This window comes from Lepidochelys kempii, chromosome 25 (assembly GCF_965140285.1).
Source record: "Lepidochelys kempii isolate rLepKem1 chromosome 25, rLepKem1.hap1, whole genome shotgun sequence".
In the NCBI taxonomy this organism is placed as follows: Eukaryota; Metazoa; Chordata; order Testudines; family Cheloniidae; genus Lepidochelys; species Lepidochelys kempii.
In genome coordinates this window covers 11,202,111-11,226,929 of record NC_136404.1, presented here as the reverse complement: position 1 = coordinate 11,226,929, position 24,819 = coordinate 11,202,111, and the positions used below count along the sequence as shown (strand labels likewise).

Genomic DNA, 24,819 nt, shown 5'->3' with positions numbered 1-24,819 from the left:
CTGCACACAAACCTCAGCCTCTCCGAACCCTTGGTTCAGAGCTTCATGTGTTAATTTCTGTGGCGTGAGCGATGTTGTCTACATCCTACACAGATCCTGGGAGGTTAGACAGATCTGGGTCTGAAATGGTGACGGTCACAGTCTGACTCTTCCATCTGCACGGGCACAACTGTGGTAGGGGATATTCAGCTTTCATCCCACCTGTCCAGGGGATGATGTGCGAACGGGGCAGGAGAGGTGGTTGTGTGTGTTAACCTCAGTGTGCTCGGTGAGATAAGGTCCCTGCTCTGAAGAGTTTGTCATACAAGGTGGGTCCTAATGTGGTATTTCCTTTGAAATCAGGGTGAGGGCATCACAGTCCCTGGCCAGGCCCCTTACAATTGTTGGGGCCTGAGCCAGTTCCCACTGTCCAATGGAAACACAGCCAGGCAGCAGGATGAGTTGGCTGCTGCTGCTCGAGTCTCTTGCTGTAAACACAGACGCAGCTTCACTCTGACTTCACCGTGTCTCTGTTGCCTCTTCAGAATGAAGGACGCCTCTTCACGCCCCAAGCGGGAGTACAAACCTAAGCCCAGAGAGACGTATGACTTTGGAGATGCCGACCAGTCCAACGGAGGCTTTTCTTGCAACCCCACCCCCAAAGTCTCAGGTAAAGACGTCACTGGTGTGCGGTGCCTCCTGTCACAGGTGCTTTGTGGGCGCTGGCATAGCAAGCAGCATTGGGAATGGAGGGGATTTGTCCTCTCGGAGGAGACGAGAATGTTCCTGTGCTGGATGTGCCGCAGACGGCCCAGGAGGTAGCAGAAATGTTTAGGAGCAGGGGCCCTTTGCTATCCTGGCCCACGCATCCTCCCTATTCTTGGCTTTGGCTCTGGTGCGAGTGGGACCATTTTCAGCCAGTGCCGGCTGGCTGCCTCTCTCTGTTCTGACTCTGCAGTGGCCCACCTCACTTAGTGCCCTGGGTTGTCATCTAATCGCGCCGTCTGTGAGTGGTGGATAGGAGAAATCATGTGTCGTCCTTCCCTCCTGCCCCCTGCACACTCCGGCCCCTAACTCAGGCTGTAGGATACCATGTCCCTCCCCACTAACAGACCCCTCCCTTTTGGGCTGTACCAAGGGATTCTTTTTTTATATATTGGTTTTAAGCATGTCTCTTTTTATTTGGAAGCAGCTTCCTCCTCTTTTCGATCTGACAAGCCATCCCGGACCCCCAGCAGGAGTATTTGTGAGTTCCCCTCCCCCACGCTGCATGCAGTGTGCCCTCCCTCTCTCTTTCTCTCCTCACTCCTGCTCTCCCATAAGCTGCCACTTGGCGCCACTAACACTTTGACCACCAAATAACTCATTCTGGTTTTAGTCTGTCCACTAAAAATCTTTGCTCTAATTCTGCCCTTGCTGACTCCTGCACATCCAAGTGACTTGGGTTGTAACCGAAGGAAAGATTTGGGCCCTTGTCTATTTCTTTTTTATGGACAAAATGCCTGGAGTGTTCCCCCCCCAATGAATTGGAAGGAAACATTTATTTTGTGGCCTCTTTCCCCTCTTCCTCCGCCAGTGCGCCCACCCCGTTTTGTCCATAGAAATGTTTCTGGCCATAAAGGAAATCTTACACACGTGTTTGAAAACAAGTTGCTGTTACATACGGCCCATCCAGCAAATACTCTGCCTCCTTCTTTCACTCCTCCTGGAGCTGTCGCAGTCACGCCAACACAGCCAGAGGCCAGTTAGAAAGCAAGGAGCACTTGGGCATGCCGTGAAAGTTTTGTAGGATAAGGGAGAACTGGGGGGCGGGCTCAGCATGGCTCTGTTGAGGTGTTTCTGAAGTTACTTTCCCGTGTGATGGGAGGTCCAGGCAGGAAGTGGTGATATTGAGCAAGAGAGAGAAAGGGGAGAAGATCGGGTCTTGCATTTCCCTTTGGGGAGGGGAAGGTTCAAGCACATCTGTTTGGGGAGGTGCTGGAGTGGTTCTTGAAGTTGGGTGCACAGTTCAGACAGGCAGGAGAGTGGGGATGGAGGGCCTCTGCTTTTGGAAGGGGTGGTCTGGGTTACTGGGGAAACAGAGTAACAGCATCAAAATGCTGATGGGGAGTAGCCTTGCATGCGGGTTGTCAGTTCAGAGCCCTGTGTGGTGGAGGAGAGGACTGGGTACTGAGCACTCAGGAAGGGATTGTGTTGCGTGGCCTGACCTGTGCTATTCGCTTCAGTATGGGGCTGAGCTGTTTTGCTTGTGGGAAACCTTTGCTGCTGGGAAATGCAGAGTTAATTTGGAAAGTCTCTTCTGAAAAATAAACCTGCTGCAGCTTGTGGTGTTTCCTGCCTCCTCTCCCAGTGTCTGGTTGTTCCTGGCTGTAATATCCAACTACCTGGAGTGGCCCCAGTCACCCCATCCGTTTGGAAAATCCAGTGACCCAGCTGGAAATTCCCAAGTATCGAGTGGGAAGTGGGGCTATGGAGATGTTGTGTTCTCCTCTCTTGGATTCCACTTGCTGGGTTACTTGGCCCCTTGTAGTGCAGTGGGAGTCTGGGCCAGTGTATGGGACCCTACAACAACGCATCTCACGCAGCCCACTCCTGGAAAGGGTCCCAAGGGTAAAAGCTGGACTCCAGGTGATGAGGCAAATGTGCTTGAGAAACGGATTCTGAAAGCCTTCTTGTTTTTCCTCTTGGCTTTAGTGAGTTTGGTCAAAATCCCCCTTTGCCAAATGCCCCAGATTCCCATTTCCTGTGTATGGGGAATGTGTTGTGGCTGAAACATATGACTGAAAATCGGGGGATCTGGGCTCTACTCGCAGCTCTGCCAAAGAAACTTTTGTGGCCTTGGGCAAGTCCCTTATTCCTCAACCTTCCCCTCTGCTGCTTTTGAAAACCCTATAAGAAGTGCTGCACAAATGTGAAGCCTCTCAGAGATGCTGCTCCTTCTGGGGGGTAGCAGAGGGGTTTGTCCATCCAACCCCAACTGCCCTGGGTGGTGTATTTTCTCTCGCCGAAGCGTGGGAAGGAAAAGGCTCTGGGAACTGAATAGGATGGTAGTGGGGACGCATTTCACCTGTATTTGAAACTGCAGCTTCCCCTGCCCTCTGCTTGTCTGTCGCTAGCCTCAGCACAGACCCCAAGGACTGACAGGGTTGCGGAGACCCAGAGGAGAGTGTCTGCCTCGGAGTTGATGCATATAGATAGGATGGAGCAGGGTATAGGGGACGCTTTAACTACTGTCATCCATACTGGATCTGTTTGACTAAACAGAGGATTGTGCTCTCCAGGGCTGTCTACTTGGGCACTAAAATTCACAATTCACCTGAAAATTAGGGTGGAAAATTGGTCTGTGGGACAAGAGGAAGAGGTTAGTTTAGCACCGAAGCTGCTCCATGATCTGGCTTTGCAGGCCAAGATTTGAAGAATCACTAGTGATGTTTAGGGGCCCCACTTGACACGCCTTTAAAGGAGCCTGATTTTCAGAGGGGCAAGTGCTCAGCCCTTTCTGCAGATCAGGCCTCCAGACAATGTTTCCAGGTGAGCACCGAATCATAGAGGCACCCGAAATCATAGTCCATCCTGGCCCTCTGGGCTGTAGGCTCCAAGTTCTCTTCGTTACCATCCAGTATTGAGTCTAACTCAGTCACTAACTAACAGATTAACTGACCGTTGGTTTCCCCACGGTGATCGTTAAAGTAGTAACACTCTCACTTCTCTCTCTTTCCCAGCGGGGATCATTCTGGCTGGAGTTTAACCGTCTTCATTGACTAACTGGAGATAGTTGAGAAGAGAGCAACAAGCAGGCTCAGGGGGCTGGAGGGACTAAGAAGGGATAGATTAGGAAGGCAGAAAGGCTAAGGGAGGTTTGTGAGTCTACAGCTTGGTGTTAACTCCTTTCAAGGAGGGAGAAGTAACTTAACGTGGTGCATGGGATAGCAGGAGGAAAAGGAAAACTTGGGCTGGAAATTCCCTGCTATGCTGTGGATTAGCTGCCAGGGGGAGGGTGGGAGCCCCCTTCCTTGGCATTCTTATAACTAAAAATATGCAGGAGTGAACAGTTGGCCCTGGCAGGGAGTTGGAAGCCGAGTATGGCTCTTGGATCTAACTTCTGCCCAAAAGTTCAGTGCTGCAGTGAATAGGAAACCCCACAAAGGCGATCAGTGGTGACTGGATTGCCCTGGGGTAAGGGAGTCCCAGGGGGTGAGGCTGCTCAGTGAGGCCTGATTTGTCTGTGCTCCCTTGGTCTGCGGGCCGGGCTCACCTTGGCTCTGCCTGTCTCTTTCCAGCTCACCTGGACCAGCCCTGCTGCAAGGCGCTCTATGACTTTGAACCGGAAAACGACGGCGAGCTGGGCTTTAGGGAGGGTGACATCATCACGCTGACCAATCAGATTGACGAAAACTGGTACGAGGGCATGATCAACGGCCAGTCTGGCTTCTTCCCACTCAACTACGTGGAAGTGCTGGTCCCGCTACCGCAGTGAAACTGCATCTTCCCCCTCCTCCCCCCTGGCCCTTCCCCTTCCTCCTCCCCCACCGCATACAAACTCATGGCGGGGCGAGCCCTGCTCTTCTGCATTCCATTTTGTAACTCAACACTAGGCTTCTTCTGCAGGGCGGGGCTGAGAGAACGGGATGGCGTTCGCTCTGCACGTGTGCTGGATCAGTGTAAGGGTGGCAGCAGGGAACAAGCCGCAAGGGCTGGGCAGCCCCATTCAAGTTTTCCCTTCTTGGCTTTGAACTAGGTACTTTCAACCCCGCCAGGCTCCTCCCACTTTGTATAATAAGCCAAGTCGAGCATCTCCTGGTTTGTCATGTGTCTTTTTTTGGGAAAAGCATGTGAAGCGGGTCAGCCACGCTGGAGATCCTGGGAACGTGGGTGCACCTGGGCAGCAGAGTGCATGTGTCCTACCTATGGGCAAGCTCGAGGGGGCACATGCAGGGCCAAGCACAGGGCAAGTCCAGTGAGAACCACCTGTGTGTGTTGGGAGGGGGAGGGAAACAGGACCTGCAGCCTCTTCTAGGAGGGGCTCTAGACATGAAACTGTGCAAGGAAAATACCTTCCACAGCTTAGCTTAGGTGGGGTTGGTGTCTACTGAACACGACCAGCAACCGCGCTCACCTTGTAGGATAAGGGCGAAGCAGTGAGGGTGAAAGTCAGACACTGACCCGTCCTTCCTGTTTGCCTACAGTTCACACCTATTCTAACACTGACTCGGGGGGCTGTGATGGATCAAAGTTCTCTATGCTGCTGTGGGAGGCAGAAGCAGGGCTGCTTCCTGTCCTGCTGCCTCGATGGGCCTCTCCTGCTCACCCATTCTGCTCCTGTGTAAGGACAGGGCTTAGCTGCGGGATTGTATTTCAGAGGAACACTACAAAGCAGCTTGAAAACACTAAATAGCCCCCTTGTTGTCACCCCTAGCTTCCACCTCCTGCTTTCTGTGCACTCAGCTTTGTGCTGGATTGTTTGCCGCCTCCTGTCCTCCAGAGCCGGTGTCAGCCCATAGTGTCTCTGGCCTCTGCTCTGTTTCATGGCCACAGACTTTGAGCCTCCACCTGCTGCAACCACTCCCTCTGCCCCCAGAAGAGTGGTTTGAACTGGGAGAGATGAATTGGTTCTGCTGCTTCCCCTTGGAAGAGGCTGGTTTGGCCAGGGGGGAGTGTACCTGCAGCTCTTGTATGGTGCTGGGCATGGGATAATGCTATAGTCGAATTATGGCTAAGGCGCTATTCCCTATAGATGAGAGCGATCATGGGAAGGCAGCTGCTTAGCCCATAATGCACTGCCACAAACCAACATGCCCTTATCTCCCCTCCTGTTCCATGTTCAAGTGTTTTTTTCCCATCCCATGAAAGGCTGAGTCCAAGGTGAAACTGCTTGGCTTGATCTAGTCTAATCCTTATGTGCCTTCCCCAGCTCCCTTCACCTCGGCTCTTTGGAACCTTAGGAGCTGCTTGTCTTGGTGTGATGGGAGAAGGCCTTGCTGTGTTCATAGACCTTCTAACTCAGGGCCTGTTGTTTCCTTACCCAGAAAGGAGGTCCAGTGGGAAGCTGTGGGCGTGCCTCTTTTCATGGCCTTTATTAGGACCAGTCCTTGCAATACTTGTCTGCTGCCTGATGCCCTGCAGCTCTGCTCCAGCCGGGGTGACAATCCATTCCCTGAGCAGTGTTGTGGTGGCAAGAAGCAGCCGCTTGGCAGGGGGCCCTGGTATTTAGGCAGAACGCGAGGTGGTATCTACCGGGGCCTGGCGTTGTCTGTTTAGGTGGAATCACGCGGGAACTCTCTTCTGCCCCTCAGTATGTAAATATGCTTCCATCTCAGCACCCATCCTGTTGCTGGCAATGGGACAAAGCGCAACCCCTGAGGGGCATCAGTGGCTCCTGTACTTGCCCCACTTCTCCCAGCTGTGTCCAGCATAGATGGGCTCAAAGCGAAGAGAAGCTCTGCCTGGAGAGAACCATCTCACCCGTGGAGCTGCTCTGGGGTTTACTGCACTTTCTCTGAACCGCAGCACAAGAGAAATGCTGCTTCCAAGGGCAACCCGCAGGGGGTGTCTAAAGCCACATCTTGCAGAACGTACCTCCCCTGCTTTCCTTAGCCTCACCTTTGCTGAGAGGGAGCTGAAGCACAAGGGACTGAAGCTGGTGACGGGTGCTCCCACAGTGCCATTGGTACAGCCAGCGTGTGGCAGCCAGGGCATGCTGTGCTCACCACATCACCCTCAAACCAGGGCGTGGTGTCTTCCTGCCCTCAGCAAGGCCCGGCACAACACACCTGTACCACGGGCCCTTTGGTTCTTCTGACGTCAGCCCCAGCATTGCTTCTGCATCTGTATTTTTTTAATAGCAAACAAATCTCTGCCGGCAGGTGGGGGGTTTCGGCCTGTCGCTATGTAATCGTCTCATGACGCAGTGCTTTCCTCTACCTTTCTCGCTCGCCAGATTCGGTGTCCTGTTACGTATACACACAGAACCTTTTTAGCTTTTTTAACCATGCATGTTGATATACGTTTATTACTCTCATCAATACTGTCACTGACCCAACTCCCAGCAGAGGCCAAGACTTGCAGGCGCTTTGTTCAGAGCTGGCTCATACAGCCACCCAGGCTCCCTGTTTGCGCAGCTGGTAGCCTTCAGGGGCCCAATCCTGCTTCCAGGAAGCCAACAGGAGTAGGGACCAGGCTCAGGCTTGGGTCTGCTGGGCAGACGCAGGTCCCCTATCTGTTAGGGCGGACCTGCCATAAGAGCTGGTTAGTATTTTTTGAGGTTGTAGCTTCTAACTTTCTCCTTTCAAACCCGTGGCCTGGCCGAGTCATGTCTTTGGTATGGTCCAGCGAACATTCAGTTGGATTGAAATAAGTCTTTTAGTTGGGACAATTTAATAGAACTTTTGTTATGGTTCCTCCTGGTTTTAGGGGGGGAACACCCACAAATCTTGACTTGTAATCTCTACATAAAAGTATTAAATGTTTTCTTTCTAAAGCGTGTGCCTTCTCTTTCAGGGGTCAGGCGTGGGCTCCTTCCCCTACTGCTGTGGAATTAGCAAGCTGTCTAAGGGGTAGGGCAGCTGGGAGTGGAATATGGAAATAGAACCTCTCCCTCACTCAGGCAAACCCCCTTGGCTAACCACCACGTTACCTGCTCACGAGTTAGCGTGTGTCACCACTTCATATTGCGGGTGGCACTGCTTGGTCCCTGGGGTGGAGATACCACCCCCCAAAGGAGCCACGGAGTGAGTGGACCAGCCAGGCTGACCCTTCCACCTACCCCCTTGCACTTGCCACCTCTGGCTCAACAAGGCTGCTGCTTCCAGAACTGATTTCACTCTTCTGTTGAAGAGAGCCTCTCATGGGGACGGGAAGCCACTCTCGCAGCAGGCTGTGCCTTTAAAACCACCTGGGATGGCTTGTTCCAGGAAAGAGCAGTCAAGTCTCTTTGCTTTGACTCCAGCTGCTCCTTTTCCCCGAGAGGGGGCGGATTTATCATCACTCAATCCCAGTAGGAGTGTTCTACGCACACATTCCCTTCTGGGTCTCCCACAGACACGGGGGGAGGGGAGGTCAGCAACATTTTTTAATCAGAACTACCAGTTGCACAAATAACTTACACCCGGAGAGAGGCCGCCACCATCCTCCCTCGTTCGGACCTACACACTACACCCCCAAGTTGTACTGCGCTCCCCGAGCCAGGCCCCGTCTCCACCAGCGGCAAACGAACCCGAGCCCCAGCGCTGATCCCGTCTGCAGGATGACTCGGCTTTCAGGGCTGTATAACGGATGACTCGGCTTTCAGGGCTGTATAACAGCTGCCCCAGGCTTGCAGATCCAACGTCCCTGCTAACTCCGCACTGGGCGCAGGCTCCAGTCTCCCCCAGCGTGGGGCTGCCAGGCTGAGCCCCACCTGGTGTAAAGGCACCTGGGTATGAGTTCAGTGTAATTCGGGCTCCAGCCTTGCCTCAGCTGCTGTGCTTGAGGAGGCTGTAAATCTGTTCCAGGACGTGGGCGAAGCCCTGATCTTTGGGTGTCCTGGAGGCAAGGGAGCCCTGAAATGGAAACAGCTTTGTTTATTTTCCATCTCAGGGAGGGGCCTAGCAGTACAGAACTACCCATCCCCCTAGGCCGAGCACCTGGTCTACCCCTAAAAAGTAAGGAAAGAGAGTTCTACCCAATGCAGCGGATCTTCACCATGGACAAGCTAACTCCGTTATCTGCCCCCGGCCACTAGACCTGTTCTCCAATGACTCTGCTTGAGTAAGGACCGCAGAAGTGGGGCTGGTATAAGCTATTAGACCCCCGCGTGCTCCATCCACATTGCTTGAGTTGTTTCAGTACAGCATAATTCCTCGGTGCAAGTCACAGAGAGTACGGCTACAATGAGGAAAACTGATCCAACCTTCCCCAGCCATGGAAGTGCTAAGGTGGAGGTAGTAAAAACACCTCACCTAGCTCAGAGCAAGCCTAGAAAACGGGCGGAAAAAGCCACCCTAGCATCCTCTCCGCCATCTTCTCTGGAGATGGCATATAATGGTTCGGCTTTTTTCCCATTTCAACCCCATTTTCTCACCTTTAGTTTGTCCAAGTAGGTCTGCTCCTGGCTCCATATATCTTGAAATTTCACTAGGTCCGGAGCCCCTTTGTAAAACTCAACCAGCAGCATCTGGAGCCGCAAAGGGAAAGGGGAGTCAGTGGAAGCCAAACGATTGCTCAAGTCCCACTGAAAGCGGGACCTGCGCCCTGCAGTTTTGCAGCAGTGGGGGAAGAGGTCTTAGAGGAGAGGATCAGCCTGTCAGCCCCAAGAAACCCCGAGCTTTCCTGTCGCATGTAGAAGGGGATTGGTCAAGACTAGGATTGGAATCTAGAGAGACTTGGAGGGATGTTAGGCCTCTGACCATCTGGTTCTAGTGATGGTCTTTGCTTATCCCCCTCTCCAGCTCTTCCTTACTGCTAACAGGAATAGAGGGGACTTGGTTTGGGCTGGGGCCCAGGCTGCTGCTTGGAACTGTTGACAGGTAATGGATCTGATTCTCGCTGTTCACCCCCAGGGTGGCTACACCCCACACCTCCGTCTGGGCTCTTTGTCTGCATGTTTCACCCTGCTCCAAGCCATGGGATTTTCGTTCTCTGAAAGAACTCTGAACAACAGGTTTGAGAGAACTCGCTGGAGGCATGGGGAGAGCCTGGTGGTGCTGCTTCATCTGGCTAAAGCCAACAGACAGAGCACCATGGGTATGTGTGTGTCACCCCAGACCTTCAGCCGCTGTTCAGTCTGAGCTGCACTGACACTAATGATCACAGCCCTTTTCCTGAGACCCCCTCACCGCACCCGTCTGTGGAGATGAGGCTTCACTCACCACCCGAGGCTGCTCTCAAACCCAGGATGGCTGCATTTCACAGACCAGTGAAGCAACACACCCACTGATACGATGGGGAAGGAGACATGGAAGGTCCTACGGTGGAGAAGTGCTATACACACATAGCATGAAGTTACTGAGACCAGCCGAGGACTGCGAGGAGATGTGTACGGTGCTGTTAGATACTCCCAGGGGCCGGGGGAGAGATCTTCCACGTAGCCCCTGCTCGGGTTCCCCTCCCCCCAAGTAGGGATCTCACCATCTCATGGAGGACGTCATTGGTGAGAAACCCATCCTGCACGTAGGTGAGCTCCACTTCCATGGGGATGCCATAATCGTTGGGCCTTTGCTGTGAGAGGAAAGGAAGCACAGAGGTTTCCAGCCGGGCACAGCCTTGGGTTACACAGGACGAGCCGGGAGCTTCCCAGGCCAGGCTGGTGCACCAGCGTTAACTCAGCCCAGCCTCAGGCAAGGGACAGTTTGGGGCCAAGTCACACACGTGATTGGCAGAGTCATGGCCCAAGTGTCAGGAAAAGGCCTTTTCCTGGCCACGGCTCCCTGAGGTGTCCAGGATGTTTATCCAGGGCAGAGAGGGGTCCGACTGCTTCTCCGGCTGGAGAGACTGTGTCCTCCCCCACACCCCAGCAGGGGCCCCGCTCCAGCAGCCCCCAGCAGCCCAGGGTCTGCTCCTTCGGCCAACGCCCCTGCACCATGGGAACCAGCAGAGGGCAATGTCTGCCATTGCCAGGAACCCCCCCGGAGAGCCGGCAGCAGGCTGCATGGTCCAGAGAGCGAGGGGGAGCAGGGGCGGAGGCTCCAGGCCTGGCCATGGCACCGTGTGGAACTCACCTCAGGAGGTGGCATGACCCAGAAGGGCGAGATTTTGGACTCCATGCCTTGGTTGCCGGGATAGTATGGTGCTGTGGGGAGAGAGCACCAGGAGTTGGACTGAGGGCCGGGTTACCACCCTCCGCAGCCCAGCCTGCCTGCCCAGGGCCTGGACTGCAGCTCCCCGGAGCCCCGGGAGGGGGTTGGAAGTAGAGCGAGGAGCATGGGATTGCAGTCCATCCCCCACCCCGCCGTGAGGGAGGGGTGGGGGGGCATCCTGACGCCCTGCACCACGGGGCGCCAGACTGAGCTTCGGGGGCTGCCCCGGGGCTGAGCCCTAGCAGGTCCCAAGGTGCCAGACGGTGCCCCGGGGCGGGGAGCTGGGTCCCCAGCTGGCCGTGCTGAAGGGCAGGGTCCCCGGCCCCACGTCCGGCTCCCCCGCACGGCCCGGCCCTTACCGCAGATGAGGGCCAGGCAGGGCTGGAAGCTGTTGTTGCTGCCCTGCAGCTTGAGCTGGTAATCCATCTGGGCGTCGATGTCCTGCAGCGAGGGGAGGGCGTGGCTGAAGGGGTGGCTGTGGTACCAGCCCACCAGCGCCAGCCCCCGCAGGAAGAGGTTCTGGCAGATCTGAGGCACGGGCACAGAGAAGAGGGAGGAGCCATTAGCGGTGGTCTGGGCTCAGCTGCCCAGGGCAAGCCCTGCTCGGGCCTGGAGCACGCACCGGCGGGATGGCGCAGGCCGCGGCCAGCTAATGCCCCCCCCCCCCGTTACCTCCTCCTCGACGGTGGCTGCCGATTCGGCGTCTCCGAGGCGCGTCCGGCAGGGGAACGCTCGCAGCACCGTCAGCACTGCAAGGAAGGCCAGGCGTCAGCTCGGCCCAGCCGCTCACGGACTCCACCCAGCCGAGAAAAGCTGGTTAGAGCGAATGCCCCCCAGCCTGCGAGCCTCGGGGGGCTGAACCCCGGGCCCAGACTGGGGCCTCGCGCCTTGGGCCCGAGGCAGCCTCGGAAGGGCCTGGCGCGGCCGGGAAATGAACTCCAAACCTCGGCCTGTACCTACCCTGGCTGCTGGTATCCCACCTGCCTCCCAGGTAGCCAACCACCTCGCTCCTCGTTAGGTGGCTGTGAAAGTCCTAAAGAGGGAACGGGGGGAGAGTTTAAACCCAGTTCCCGCCTGCCCTCCCTCCGGTCTCTCCCCCACCCCCGCCCCTCCCTTCACCCCGCACCCCTCCTCTCGGTTCCCACCACCCTGCATCCAAAGGCATTGCGCACCCCTTCCCCGGGAGCCTCCACCAGGAGGTGTCTGGGTGGCATCCCAGCCCTGAGTCTTCTGCGTTCTGTGGGTGTCACCCTCGGTTTAACACATCTCCCTGGGCCATGCGGATCCATGAGTCGCGTCCTCCCCCCCAACGTTCCTTGGGAGCTGCCCTTCCGGCCGAGGCAACGTTAATATCACATGTTGCAGTCCCAGGATCTTGCTTTGATCCTGAAGGACTCTCAGGCCCCTGCTAATAGTCTACCAGTTGATGTGGCCTGCAGGAGGTGGGGTGCACAAAGGCTGGCCACCCTTTTGAGGAGAGATCATTGTCTGCAGTCCCTGAAGAAGTTCCCAGTCTGCAAGTTCTCTCGGTCACCAGCACGGGGCTGCCTGCCTTCACCACCCCAGCTCGGAAGTTTTTGCCACATGTCTCCTGGCAACCAGCAAATCCTTCAGCGGGGCCCATTATTCACCCATCGTCCACCTCCTCTCTCAAACTGCCCCTACTACGGTTAGCGATCGGACTGTGTGCAGCAGCTGTTCCACCCTGGGAGTTTCAATCAGCTGGTGGGGTCCCTGTCTCCCTGCGGGCTGGGGGGGCCACCAGCCAGAGGGATGCAGGCAATTGCACGAGCCTTGCCTAGCGTAACAGGTCCATGCTGGAGGGAGCGCTCCAGGGTGGGGGGCAAGCGGGGGGCCGGTACATACCAGCAGCAGCAGCACGTTACTGGAGATGGCCACATTGAATGGCTGGAACTTGTTGATTGCCGCGAAGGAGGTCACTTCCACGAGGGTGTGTGGGTTCCTGGAACAGAAGACCCCCGTTCTCCACCACGCATCCCCCAATCCCAGCTGGTGCTGACCTGACACCCTCCGGGGTTTGTCTCTTCTGAACCCCAGCACGCTGGGCCATGGACCCAGGAGAGTTGGGGGCGGGGAGTAGCCTTTTGTGCTGTGGGAAAGTCAGGCTCCCTCCCTGGGGCTGGGCTCGCCGGGACAGACAGGGAGAAGGGGACGATGCTGGAGCTGAATTGTCAGGGGAGCGACAGGTGGGGACCAGGCTGGATTCAGGCAGATAGCCCCGTTCTGCTCCCAGGGAGCATTGATGCTGGGGGGGGCAGGCAATCCCAGACTGGACTAGCGGGGTGCTGCGGGATAGGGCGGAGGGAAGCCGCCAAGCCGCGCAGCTGCCTCAGAAGTAGAATGGCAGGGGGCGATACCACGGAAGGGCAGAGCTTTCAGAGCGGAGCAGCAGGAGGCGCTGCAGGTCAGGGTGGGAGGGGACGTGATGGCATTGACAGAACTCGCTCTCCCGAGAACTTTGCCAACAGCTGACCAGAGGACGCTGGGAAGGGAGCTGCAGTGGGGCGCTACCTGGCAGAGTCCCGGCTTCCCAACGTGCAGTAACGGACGGGGGTGCGGTTCTTGCTCTCCGGTCTCTTCCCGTAGGGCCCGTTATCTGCAAAGACAAAGAGACCAGTCCCCACACAGTCCGATTTGCCCCCTGGCCCCTTTAGGACACACCGAGGGAAGGGAAGGCGGGGAGAGAGGGTTTGTGGAGACAAGTTCTCAGGGATTCATCTCACTTCCTGTGCAAGTCTCCAGACAGAATTAACCATTCTTTTACAGCTGCTGTCCTGATTTGCTGATCTCCAGCTGAAGGGGATGCTGTCAGGTTAAAAATCAAACCAGGGAGGCAGTGTGACCTAGTAGACAGAGCAGGGGACTGGGACTCAGGGGACCTGGGGTCTGATTCTGGTTCTGCCACCAGCCTGTGCATGACCTTGGGCATGTCACGTCCTCGCTCTGTGCCTCAGTTTCTCTATCTGTAAAATGGGAATTATGATCCTTTTTAAAGTGCTTTGAGATTGATGAGAAATGATAAGAGCTAGGGATTATTATTAACAACAAATAACCCATTTCCTCCTCTCTGTGACCACCTGAGATCGCTACAACAGGACAGACAGCCCATTAGACAGAATAAAATTGTATATAACTTTCATGCTTCAGGGCATAAGCGAACCACTGCCTGCCTGGGGTCAGGAAGAAACATCCCCTAAGGGCAGGTTCTCCCATAACTGCCGTTTGCAGCATTCCTCACCTCTTCCTCTGAAGCATCTGATGCTGCCACTGTCCCATTTGCTGCCAGCATGTTCACTCTGCTTGTGCGGTGTTATTTGATTTGTATTGTGGTAGCGCCTAGGTGCCCCAATCATGGACCACTGTGCTAGGTGCTGTACAAACATATGTGTTTCCCTAGCCCCCCTACCCTTTGTCTGCCTGTGTACATTGTAAGCCGTCCAAGGCAGGGACTGTCTACTGCTCTGTGTCTGGGCGGTGCCTAGCCCAGTGGGGCCCTGGTCTTGGTAACTCCTGACAATTCAGTTGAAAAAGAAGCAGGACACCGGACTTGTTGGAGTCACCAGTCTGACCCAGGGCAGCAATTCCTACGCTCCCGAAGAAGCTTTAAAAATCCAGTTGGCGCCTTGCTATTGGTGCTGATTGCTTATCTTCTGCGGTTCTCTCCGCCTAGAGCAGGGGTGGGCAAACTACGGCCCGCGGGCTGGATCTGGCCCGCCAGCTGTTTTAAGCCGGCCCTCGAACTCCCGGCCCATGGGAGCTTTGGGGGAGGTACCCACAGGCGGGAGCAGCGCACGGAGCCCTCTGCCCCTGCTCCCACAGGGGCCGCAGGGACGTGGGGCCGGCCGCTTCCGGGAGTGGCGCGGGGCCCACGGCGACCACGGCGGGGCAATCCCGTGGGCCGGATCCAAAGCCCTGAGGGGCCGGATCCGGCCAGCGGGCCGTAGTTTGCCCACCCCGGTGTAGATGTACTCCACTAGCTTTGCGTTAGCTAGATCCAAGCTAGCTCACGTTAACAATCGCCGCAAACCTGCAGCCGCGCCGACGGGGGCCACTCCAGTTCGGAGCCAGGATCCTAGGCGGGCGGAGCTAGCCCGGGCAGCTGCCAGGGCTTCACTGCTATTGTTATTCGAGCTAGCTCCACCAACACTCGGTCAGGGGGGTCTACACAGGCTGCAATCTGACCTCCCGACTGCAGTGCAGACAGACCCGAAAATCCTCCTGGAGACAAGGCTCCGTCGTTTTTCACCTCCCTGTAGCTGGTGGAAGCCAACCCCAGGGAGAGGGGCCTAGGGTTGGCCTGGACCAGTGCCAGCGAGGTAAAAACCACCTGCACCTCATCTCTGCTCGACTTGGAGCTTGCCAAGGCCATGTTAGACCCGTCTGTGTTCTGCAGCGAGGAGGCAGAGAGATGCAGGGTGGCAGCTTCGGGAGGCAGGGGCTGCAGAGGGGAAGGCTCTCGCACCCAGTGCCGAGGCAGGGACTGCGGGCCTAGATGGGCAGAGGAATCAGGGAAAGGGAGACACGAGCTGGAAGGTCTAAGAATTACCCTGGTCAGTCCAAATCCCACCCCTTAGACTCCTGCCATGGATCGGAGCAGACCAGACCCCCCAGCCCCAGCATGGAGCAGGCTGTTCTGAGCCTTTGACCCAGCGTTACCAGCGTTGTGTTGCTCCACCAGGCTCTTGCTTTGGTGCTTCCTGCTTTTCTCCTCCAGTTTCTTGCCAAGCGCAGGCTCCGAGATGGCGATTTTACCTTCCCTGGCCTCGTCCTCCTCCTCCTCGGCCAGTTCCTCCTCCTCCCCTTCGCTCACCAAACTCTGCAGGGTAGGGGGGGAGAGAGGAGGAGATGTGGCAGGACAGACAGCCTCCCCCCACCCCAGCTTCAGCACGGAACTGGTGCTTCTTACTCACCACCCATCCCAGACCCCCAAGGACGCCTGTGCTCCTGGGTCCAGCTCACTGCCCCTGCAAACGGACATTTTGCAGGGGCAGAGCCTCCCCCGGGCACCCTCTGCTGGCACAGTGATACCAAGAAGCAACTCCCCCCAGCACCTCCATGGGGTCTGATCCCAGGCGGCAGTGCCCCACGGCCGCTGCGCTGCCCATTCCCTCAGGCATCCAAATGCCTGCCAGTCTAGGGCCCGTCTCAGGTAACTAAGGTCCAGTTGGGAGACTCCCAGCCTCCCTCCTGCTCTCCTGGGGTTCAGAGCTCCGCTGCTCACACGAAAATCCTTCCACGGGTTAATCACCCTCCCTGGCAAAAATGTGCACATAGTCTGAATGTGTCCAGTCTGACACAGTCTTATTTCCAGTCTGAATGTGTCCAGCTTCATCTTCCAGCCAGGCGCTGGGTCAGCCCTTTCTCAGCGAGATGGAAGAGCCCGTTATTAAATATTTGTTCCCCAGGTAGGTTCCTATAGGTACTAACTGCTGAAGCCCCTTTAAAAACCTAGAGAGACACGGTGGGGGGAGGTCACATCTTTTATTGGCCCAACTTCTCTGGGTGAAAGAGACCAGCTTTCGAGCCCCACAGAGCTCTCCTCCAAGCCTGGCTCTCCTTCGCTTTGAGGAGCTGGTCCCATGACAGATGTTACCTCCCACACCTTGTCTCCAAAATCCTGGGGCCAACACACTTGAAAAGCTAAGGTGTGAGTGCCCCTCTTTGCAGCAATGGGGTATAACAGCCTCAAAGGGGGGGTTCATCATATTTGAAACGTTCCTGCTGACTCAGCTCCCCCGGGGCCCAGGGGGCAAACAAGGGAGGGGGGGGCGCCTGGCTCACCTCCTCGGCCGCGGGGGCATTGGGCTGGTGCTTCTTCAGCCAGGCCGCCTTGCACTGGTCCAGCTTCTGCCCCTTGTACCTCACCGAGGCCCAGCCGCAGCCCGATTTCTTCGCCGGGTTCACCAGCTTCTTGCAGTACGTGGCCCAGGCGCTGGGTGAATTGAACACCTGCCCCGTCTCCTGCCAGGTGATCTTCCCGTCAGGCAGCAAGTCCCCTAGGAACTTCTTCCCCTGGGAGAGCAGGAGGGAAGCAGCAGGCTCCGTTAACACACTGGCACGGGGGGGAACCCGCTGGGGAAGGCCCAGCGAGGAGAAGGAGGGCAGGGGATTCACCGGTCACTAGAGGTGCCCCGAGCGTTGCCCCTCAAGAGGGTGTGCAGCCACCAACCCAGGAGCCCTGCTCTCCACTACCTCTCAGACCCGACTTGGAGAGCAGCAGGCGCTCCCCTCCTCTCCCCTCCCCGCCACTCACCAGGCTTGGTACAGGAGCACATGGCTCCCAGGCCGAATTCACCAGCACCAAAACCCCACTCTGGCCCCTGAAGCGGATCCAGGCAAGACCCAGGCCTGGGGGGGCTCAGTGCAGTGGTGGGGAACCAGGAGCCTGCATGTGGGGAAGAAGCTGGAGTCAAGGGGGCAGGGAAGGGATGGCGAGGCACGGAGGAGTCTGTCCGAGAAGCAGGAGGAAGATCAGAGAGCCCCCGCAAGGTTGTGGTGTTTCCTGCTTGGGGCTAGTCCACCTCTGCTCGGCCCTATGGCTGCAGGCTGGACCCCAGCATCTAAGTCACCATTAAAGAGGCTGTTGGAACAAAGGGCAGCAGTTCTGGAGCCGTGGGCACCCCCAGACCCCCAGGGAGCCCCAGGCCCGCACCAGCACCCACCAGCGGCGAAGGAGCACCAGCCCGGCGCACTCTGCCCTCACCAGGTAGTAGATGGAGAGCACGCCCGCCCCCGGCTCGATCAGGCCGTCCTTGAGCAGCACGCGCAGGGTGATGCCGCGCCGGGTGAGGATGCAGCTGCGCCCCCCTGGGGCCGGCTTTCCGGCGCTTTCATTCTCAGGGTCTTCCAAGCTCGTCTCCAGCTCCTCCTCATCCTCTTCCAGGCACTCCTCCGCTCCAGGAGAATCGGCATCCAGAGCTGGGAAACAAACACCACAGCCTGACCTGGGGAAGTGGGAGTCGGGACTCCTGGGTTCCATCCCCAGCTCCAGAAAAGAGCATGGTCTATGGATCAGAGCAGGTGACGAGGAGTCAGGAGTCCTGAGTTTTGTTCCTGGCTCTGAGAAAGGCGTGAAATCTATCCACTAACACCCCATCTCTAAGTGTCATATCTAGTGGTTAGAGCAAGGACCTGTGGGCCACAGAGCCCTAGTCTCACTCCAAAGTTCACCACCTGTGTGATGTCAGACAAGCCATTTCCCCGCTTTGTGCCTCAGTTTCCCCATCTAAACTGAAGATGGTAATGCTGATCTACTTAACAAGGGGCTGGGGAGTCTGAACTCAGTCAAGCTTGCAAAGTGCTTTGAGATCCTCAGATAGGTGGGGTATGGAAGGATACAGGATCAGTATAATAGCTCATGAGAATAAACCAATGAGTCTCTTAAAGGGTAACTGTTAAAAACCCCAAACATACCTGAGAAACATACATAGCTTTACCTGAGATCTTAACAACCTGGGCGATTTTTAAAACTAAAAAAGAAATTTTAAGGCCTAAATTTTCAGCAAGGACTAGTGATTTTGCATGCCCATCTTCAGGCACCTTACAGGGGGCTGAGGGGCGGGCATGCAGCACCTCCTGTAAATCAGCCCCCTCTGAAGGGTCTCAAATCAGGTCCCCAAAATCCCTTGTTGCCTTTGAAAATTTGGCCCCTAAAACTGCTTTTCACTATTAAGTCCCCCCAAAAAGGAGGAGGGGGTTAGGCAGCCCCCTGGCTCTGCAAAGGCCTGCAGGGGGACCTTGGATAAGTCACTGCCTCCCTGTGCCTCAGTTTCCCCATCTGTACAATAGGGATAATGCTGCTGCCCTCCTTTGTAAATTGCTTTTAAGGTCAACAGATGGAAAGGCCCAAAGAGGATCTAGGGATGATAATTATTATCTTTATCATAAATCCAACAGGCTATTTTAGTGCCACCTTAAGTGGCTCGCTCAAGGAGTTTGTGGGTGGGCCAGGAATTGAACCAGGACCCAGCCCAGTGCTTGACGCTAGCTCCTACCCTCCCGTGACTTGGATGGAGCGCTGCTGATTTTCCTCCCCAAGGAGCTGGGCCCTTATAGATTACTTCTCTGGGAGCATCTAGCCCAAGGAGATGGAAAGCCAGGCTTAAAAAAAAAGAAATTTTAAGGCCTAAATTTTCAGCTGGTCAATATACAGCACTTTAGCTGCAGGTTGCATCTACTTCCTAAACTTCCTGGGACAGTTTCCCTTGTACCAGGACAAGCCTCTTTTAGAAGGAAAAAAGAAAACCAGGTACCCGCTGTTCGGACTGCCATGCACCCCTCCGCCACCCCATACCCCAGAGTCCTGCTTATGCCGATCCAACCCTTGTCACCCTGCCCAAGTCTCCCTGCTGGGACCCCTTGGGGAGGAGATGGAGCTGGATACCCCACCAGCCAAAGGCACCTACCACCTGCTTTTCTGAATGGCTGGCAGGTGTATTGTGTGGGTTAGCTAGGAAGAATCCTCCCCCCACCGCCCAGGGAGTTGGCTACGTGGCCCCTGGCTCCCCACCAGAGATGCCCGAGCACAGGGAGCAGGCGTGCCTGCGTGGGCGGGGCCCTGCCAGACAGGTGGGTCCTGGTCGTCCGACTCACGCCAAGCAGGGATCGGCACAGAAACCATCACAGCTCGTGGCTGTGCAGAGCCCTTGCGCTTGAATCGCTTGCCAGCTGGGTTTGCCTGTCCCAACAGCCCAGCCTCCCTCTTACAGCCGAGTTCAAACTGCCTGAGAACCCTGGTTTGAATTCGAAGGGCAGTTCTGATGCCGTCGCCTTCGGCCCCTTTCCCGGTCACACACGAGGGCTGCCAAGTGCCAGAGCGTCCCCAGGGCAAATCCCTCCAGAAGCCAGTTTGGAGCCTGAATGTCCACCAAGACCAAATCCCAACTGGCCCATTCGAGAATAAAATTTCCAGCCGGCGCGCGTCACCTAAACCGCCCAATCAAGGACCAGCAACGCTACCATGTGACCTGACTAATCCCACACCAATGGGGGCTATCGGGCGCGTGCTGGGCCTGGGAGGGGGAGAGCCACGAAGAGTTTTCAATATGCAACAAATTGGAGAATTTCACGGACAATTCGCAAGCTGGGGAAAGGGGGCAGCATCTGCTTGGGTCAGCATTCGGTGCCAATTTCTGGCTCTGATCCGCCCGCCTTCTTCACTAGCCCGGGGGGGCTCCAGCCTTGCCACATTATCTCAAAGTGGTCCAGAGGCCACATCAATCTTTGACCTATTTGCCGAGGCTCCAGGTGGGTGGAGCTCCGACCCTGGCTAGGGCTGCTACATCCCAGCAGACAACAGAGCCGCCCGAGCTACCCCAGGTTACCTTTGGGGGGTGCTACTGAGCAGCTGCTCCTGGGGCTGCAGGGCAAGGGGGTGGGAGGTAGCTGGGGAGGCAGCGCCCCTTCTGCCTCCCCACAGCAGTGGGGCAGATTCCTAACACGTCAGGTGAAAGGCCCCCGGGGAGGTCAGTGTCAATTCAAAATGGCGTGTTTCTCGGGCCACACGACGGCTTGCTGCACTCTGTGCCCGTCCCGGCTCTCGTCCAGCGCCCGTGTCTCCCCCACCTGGCCACCTAGCAGCTGCAGCCCAGAGGAGCCGTCGAGCCACAGGGGCAAACCTCCCGCTAGTCCCTGCGGACGGCCAATGCTCCCCGCAGGTTGCCAGTTTGGCCAGAGCAGGAGAAAAGCTTTGTAACAATCTGAGCTGGGCCTTAACTCGCAGCCCTGTTCCACCGGGTGGGGGGGAAGAGGCCACTGCCCTAAACTCTGATGGGGGGGGCATTATTCTATAGCTCCCTTGCCATGAGGCACATGGGGCTGGAATGAGTGTGTGTCTGTGTGCGCGGGGGGGGGGGGGGGAGCTCTCACTCTTCATGCTGAGCAGGTGGCTGCCCCCCTCCCAAACAGAAATGGTGATTCTGGGGCTGGGAGATCCAAGTCCCCCCTCTATCCCTCCCAGGACTGGGGGCTCTGTGCACCCCCCCCCCCCCGCAGGACTGGGGGCTCTGTGCACACACACCCCCCGCAGGATTGGGGGCTCTGTGCACACACACCCCCCGCAGGACTGGGGGCTCTGTGCACACACCCCCCGCAGGACTGGGGGCTCTGTGCACACCCCCCCCGCAGGACTGGGGGCTCTGTGCACCCCCCCCCCCCGCAGGACTGGGGGCTCTGTGCACACCCCCCCCGCAGGACTGGGGGCTCTGTGCACCCCCCCCCCCCCGTAGGACTGGGGGCTCTGTGCACACACCCCCCGCAGGACTGGGGGCTCTGTGCACACACCCCCCGCAGGACTGGGGGCTCTGTGCACACCCCCCCCGCAGGACTGGGGGCTCTGTGCACACACACCCCCCGCAGGATTGGGGGCTCTGTGCACACACCCCCCCCGCAGGACTGGGGGCTCTATTCCCACACTCCAGCCAGGAAGCCCCCATGGCTCAGGAAGGGCCGGTCCAGGCCAGCCTCTCCCAGGAATTGATGTCAGACGCGGGGGGCAACCCCTCTGCCACTCCCACCCCCAGCGGAGCTAGGGGCCACCCGAGGCAGGTGGATGAAGCCAGGGGGATCTTTCCAAGCAGGAACAGGACCTTGGAAAGGGACCTGCAGCTGGAGGGATGCAGGGGGAGGACGGGGGGGGGGGTGCGCTGGGGGGCAGGCAGCGGGGAGTGGGCAGCTGGAGGCATGCAGAGAGAGGACTGGGGCAGAGGGGGGGCGGCCGCGCGCGGGGGTCTGCAGCCAGGGCGGGTTGCGAGGGAAGGGGGGGGGTAGCGGGGGGGGCCCCCAGCCCAGATAGGGAGGGGTGCAGGCGCGGGGGGGGGCGGGGGCGGGAGCAGGAGGGGAGACGGGCCCCCCGGGCCGGTACCTGCCATGGCTCCGCTCGGCCCCGGTTCCTGTTGTTCCTCCCCTCGGCGCAGGATGAATCAGACACTGGGGCTCCGGCGGCGGCTTCTTCCCAGCACGTGATGATGCGGCCCCGCTTGTCTCCGCCTCCCGCTCCCCAGCCGGGGCCACCCAGCCCCGGGGAGAGCCCGGGGAGCCCCGCGCCGGGGGCCGGGCATGGAGGGTGCACGGAGCTCCTGGCGGGTGGAGGTGGGGCGGGGGCATGGAGGGAAGATCGGACGTGGTGGGGTCTGTGGAGCCCCGGGGGGGGGGGATAGTGTGTGTGGGGGGGTGCATGGAGCCTGCAGGGAGAGATGGGGGGGTGGTGAAGGTGTATGGAGCTCCTGGGGGGTGCAGTTGGGGGGGCGGGGCATGGAGCCCCCCCCCACACTTTGCAAACACCGGATCCAATCAGCTGCAGGTCCCTAGCTCCCATTTGCCCCACTCTCCCCACTAACTCCCACTCCCCTCCCAGAGTTGGGAACAGAACCCAGGAGTCCTGACTGCCCCTCCCCCCCTGCTGTAACCATTAGACCCCACTCCCCTCCCTTATTCAGTTAGAATCAACTCATTTGACCAGCGGATACTATTGTCAGGGTCCTGGGTTCTATTCCCAGCACTGTCCCTGACTCTGGCTCACTCACTCCGTGCCTCAGTTTCCCCCCTTTGTACATCAGGGTGGGGGGAGAATATTAACCTCTCCCACCAGCGCGCTGTGCGGATAAGTTAACCTCTGAAGGTGAAAGGAGCGATATTTATTTGTAACCTCAATTATGCGTAAGCCAGGGGCGGCCCCACCGGCAGCTAACCCTGTGATGTGGGGCTGCGATGGAAAAGCGGCTGACAGCGTGATCCCGCCATTCTGCCACCAGAGGGCGCCTGCTCTGTGTGTCTTGGGCATTGTTCCTCAGAAGGGCAGAAGGAAATAAATAAATATTTTCTCTTGCAACAAACAGGATCCAGACGCGCTGTCTTCCTGTCAGGTGCACTCAGGGCTCAAGGGGGCAAAATCCAACCCCAGCCACAGATAATACAGACAATTCACTCTCCAGGAGCCAGCCACCCAAGACTGGGCCTTAAACAACTGGGCACCACCTTGAAATGGCTTCAGTTTCATAGCAGGAGTCTGCAGCCGCCAGTTTTGCTGTGGTTTTAATGTTTTTTTTCTCTCTCCTGCGTGTGTGTGAAAGACCCACACAGACAGCAGGGCCGGCAGCGACACTGGCTGCGGGCAGTGACCTGTCAACAGCACAAAGCGAGAGGAAAACAGACAAGAAAACAGGTTTTCTCCTTTCATCTTTTTCAGGCCATGCCACCTTTGGCACTTGCTAGTCACACCAGGAGGTAACGAACAGGTGATGAGATGCACAAGACTGATTTCTAAGTGGACATTGGCCCCTCTGCAGTTCTAATCGTTCTAATCTCTGAAACTATTCATCTAATTGGCACAAGCCAGCCAGCATCAGTTCCAAGAAGTGCAAGAAGCTCTGACCAGTGGCCCATGCCAATTATGCAGTCAATCGATTTTTGACCCCACTGGTGCATGAAATGTGGGGCAAGGGACACAAGCAATAAAAGCAGGATCATAGAAGAGACCTCAGGAAGTCATCTAGTCCAACCCCCTGCACAAAGCAGGACCAATCCCCAATTTTTGCTTCAGATCCCTCAATAGCCCCCTCAAGGATTGAACTCCCAACCCTGCGTTTAGCAGGGCAATGCTCAAACCACTGAGCTATTCCTCCCCTGAAAACTCAAGAATTAACTGATCTTGGATTAGATCCAAATCTTATTGCAAGTGCTTTGGGGCAGAGACTTATTATATGTTTGTACAGCACCTAGCGCAGTTGGAACATCAAACAGGCTGAAGCCCCGCAGGTACGACAAGCAGGATAAATTGATAACACTTCCATTGACTTCAGCCTTCATCTTTTGGTTCCTTAAGTCCAGCACCCTTTAAACAATTTTTCTGCTAAGATTTGTTTTCCTTAAGGGTTTGGGAGGAATTCCAGGGATCGATACATGGAATTAAGACCGGAAGGGTTTGACTGTAAGCAGTAATAGTCCATTATCCTCTTTGTCTTTTTGCAGCCAAAAGCCACTGGAAACAAACTCGCAAGACGCCAAGTTAGAATCGTATGGGATCCGTTCCTACAACTGGATTTGACCAGGCTTGCATCTGCCTGGATCCAACTGCAGGATTGGGCCCAGACTGTGTACAATTTGCAGATGTCAAATGCCCCGTTTTGTTGCCAGGTTAGGCTCTGTCAGTCATTTGAGAAACTAATTGGAAATGCAATGACAATATTTAATTCTATTTCTGGCTCTCCCCTTTTACCGTCCTTACAGCCCCAATCTGACGTTTCTTCTGAGAAAATTCAAAATAGGATCTGAGGCTTTTTTAAAAAAAAAGAAATGATCCTGCTGGTGCAAAAAGAAAGGACTAAATTGAAATTGGAGTTTGTAAGACGTACAAAGAGTTGGAAATGACAGTGAACGAGTTAATTAAAAATGAAACAATCTAATCTTTCCTGGCCTATTTACGATCATTATTATGAACTGGTTTCTCCTGGTGTTTACTGGGGAGCGTGGTGTTCGGTCATCACTCAGTGCTTGCAAGAGATCGCTTTACGGGTGTCTGTCCAAGGGCCTGTGCATAACAAGAGTGGCACAATGCGCCGCTCAGCCTCTCCTTCTGGGAAGCTCAGCCCTTAACAGCATAGCTGCCAGTAACACAGGCTGGGGAGGATCTGAATTTTGACCTTCTCATGGCTGGAGATTCCACAATACCTGTTTTCAGCTCTGCCAAGTTCCTCATTCCGCTGCAAGGTTCAGATGAGTTTAGTCGGTATTTTTCTGGGGATTTCCTTTAGTTGTTTAATTACTCCTGCAGGGTTCCAACCTGCGCTGTTAACTTTGTTGGGCTTTGCTGACGCTGAGATCCCCCCTAAAATCTCTCCCAATGGGGACAGGCTGCTGGCCTTTTAACCAGCGCTCTGCTCGGAGCAGGGTTAGATGGTGGGGTGGCTCAAAAGCCAGTGGCCTGTCTTAGGGAGCTGGGGGGAGCTAGCAGCTGCTGTGCAAGAGGCAGAGGCTGCAGGGGGGAAAGTGCAGGCTCTGTGGCAAGGGGCCAGGGAGATAGGAAGTGTCAAGAGTCCAGGGAGCATCCCCA

General features: G+C 56.6%; 2 protein-coding genes across 9 annotated transcripts in view; one reads left to right on the top strand and one right to left on the bottom strand.

Annotated features, from left to right (window-relative positions):
- The window catches only part of SH3GL1 (SH3 domain containing GRB2 like 1, endophilin A2), a 59,798-nt gene extending 52,342 nt beyond the window's left edge, over positions 1–7,456 (top strand). For 5 of the 6 annotated variants that reach the window (XM_073324497.2, XM_073324492.2, XM_073324493.2 and 2 more), the window contains 3 exons: positions 525–649; positions 1,172–1,225; positions 4,260–7,456. In XM_073324497.2, coding sequence (XP_073180598.1) covers positions 525–649; positions 1,172–1,225; positions 4,260–4,456 — 376 coding nt within the window. In that variant the 3' untranslated portion in view covers positions 4,457–7,456. The remainder of the gene's footprint in view (positions 1–524; positions 650–1,171; positions 1,226–4,259) is intronic. The other variant, XM_073324494.2, reaches the window with a different exon arrangement.
- Positions 6,471–24,678, bottom strand: MPND (MPN domain containing). 3 transcript variants are annotated; one of them, XM_073324489.2, is made up of 13 exons: positions 24,438–24,678; positions 17,476–17,690; positions 16,554–16,784; positions 15,429–15,588; positions 13,284–13,368; positions 12,618–12,714; positions 11,712–11,784; positions 11,424–11,500; positions 11,111–11,279; positions 10,674–10,744; positions 10,084–10,173; positions 9,038–9,130; positions 6,471–8,389 (listed from the first exon to the last, which is right to left on the bottom strand). In XM_073324489.2, exons 1-13 carry the CDS (start codon positions 24,463–24,465, stop codon positions 8,234–8,236), a joined length of 1,545 nt encoding a protein of 514 aa, XP_073180590.1. In that variant the 5' UTR covers positions 24,466–24,678; the 3' UTR covers positions 6,471–8,233. The 3 variants fall into 3 exon arrangements, with proteins under 3 accessions (XP_073180590.1, XP_073180591.1, XP_073180592.1); XM_073324490.2 differs by lacking the exon at positions 24,438–24,678 and adding an exon at positions 21,634–21,862 and having other exon boundaries at positions 6,476–8,389; XM_073324491.2 differs by having other exon boundaries at positions 8,299–8,516; positions 24,438–24,677.
- Positions 24,679–24,819: the final 141 nt, after the last annotated feature.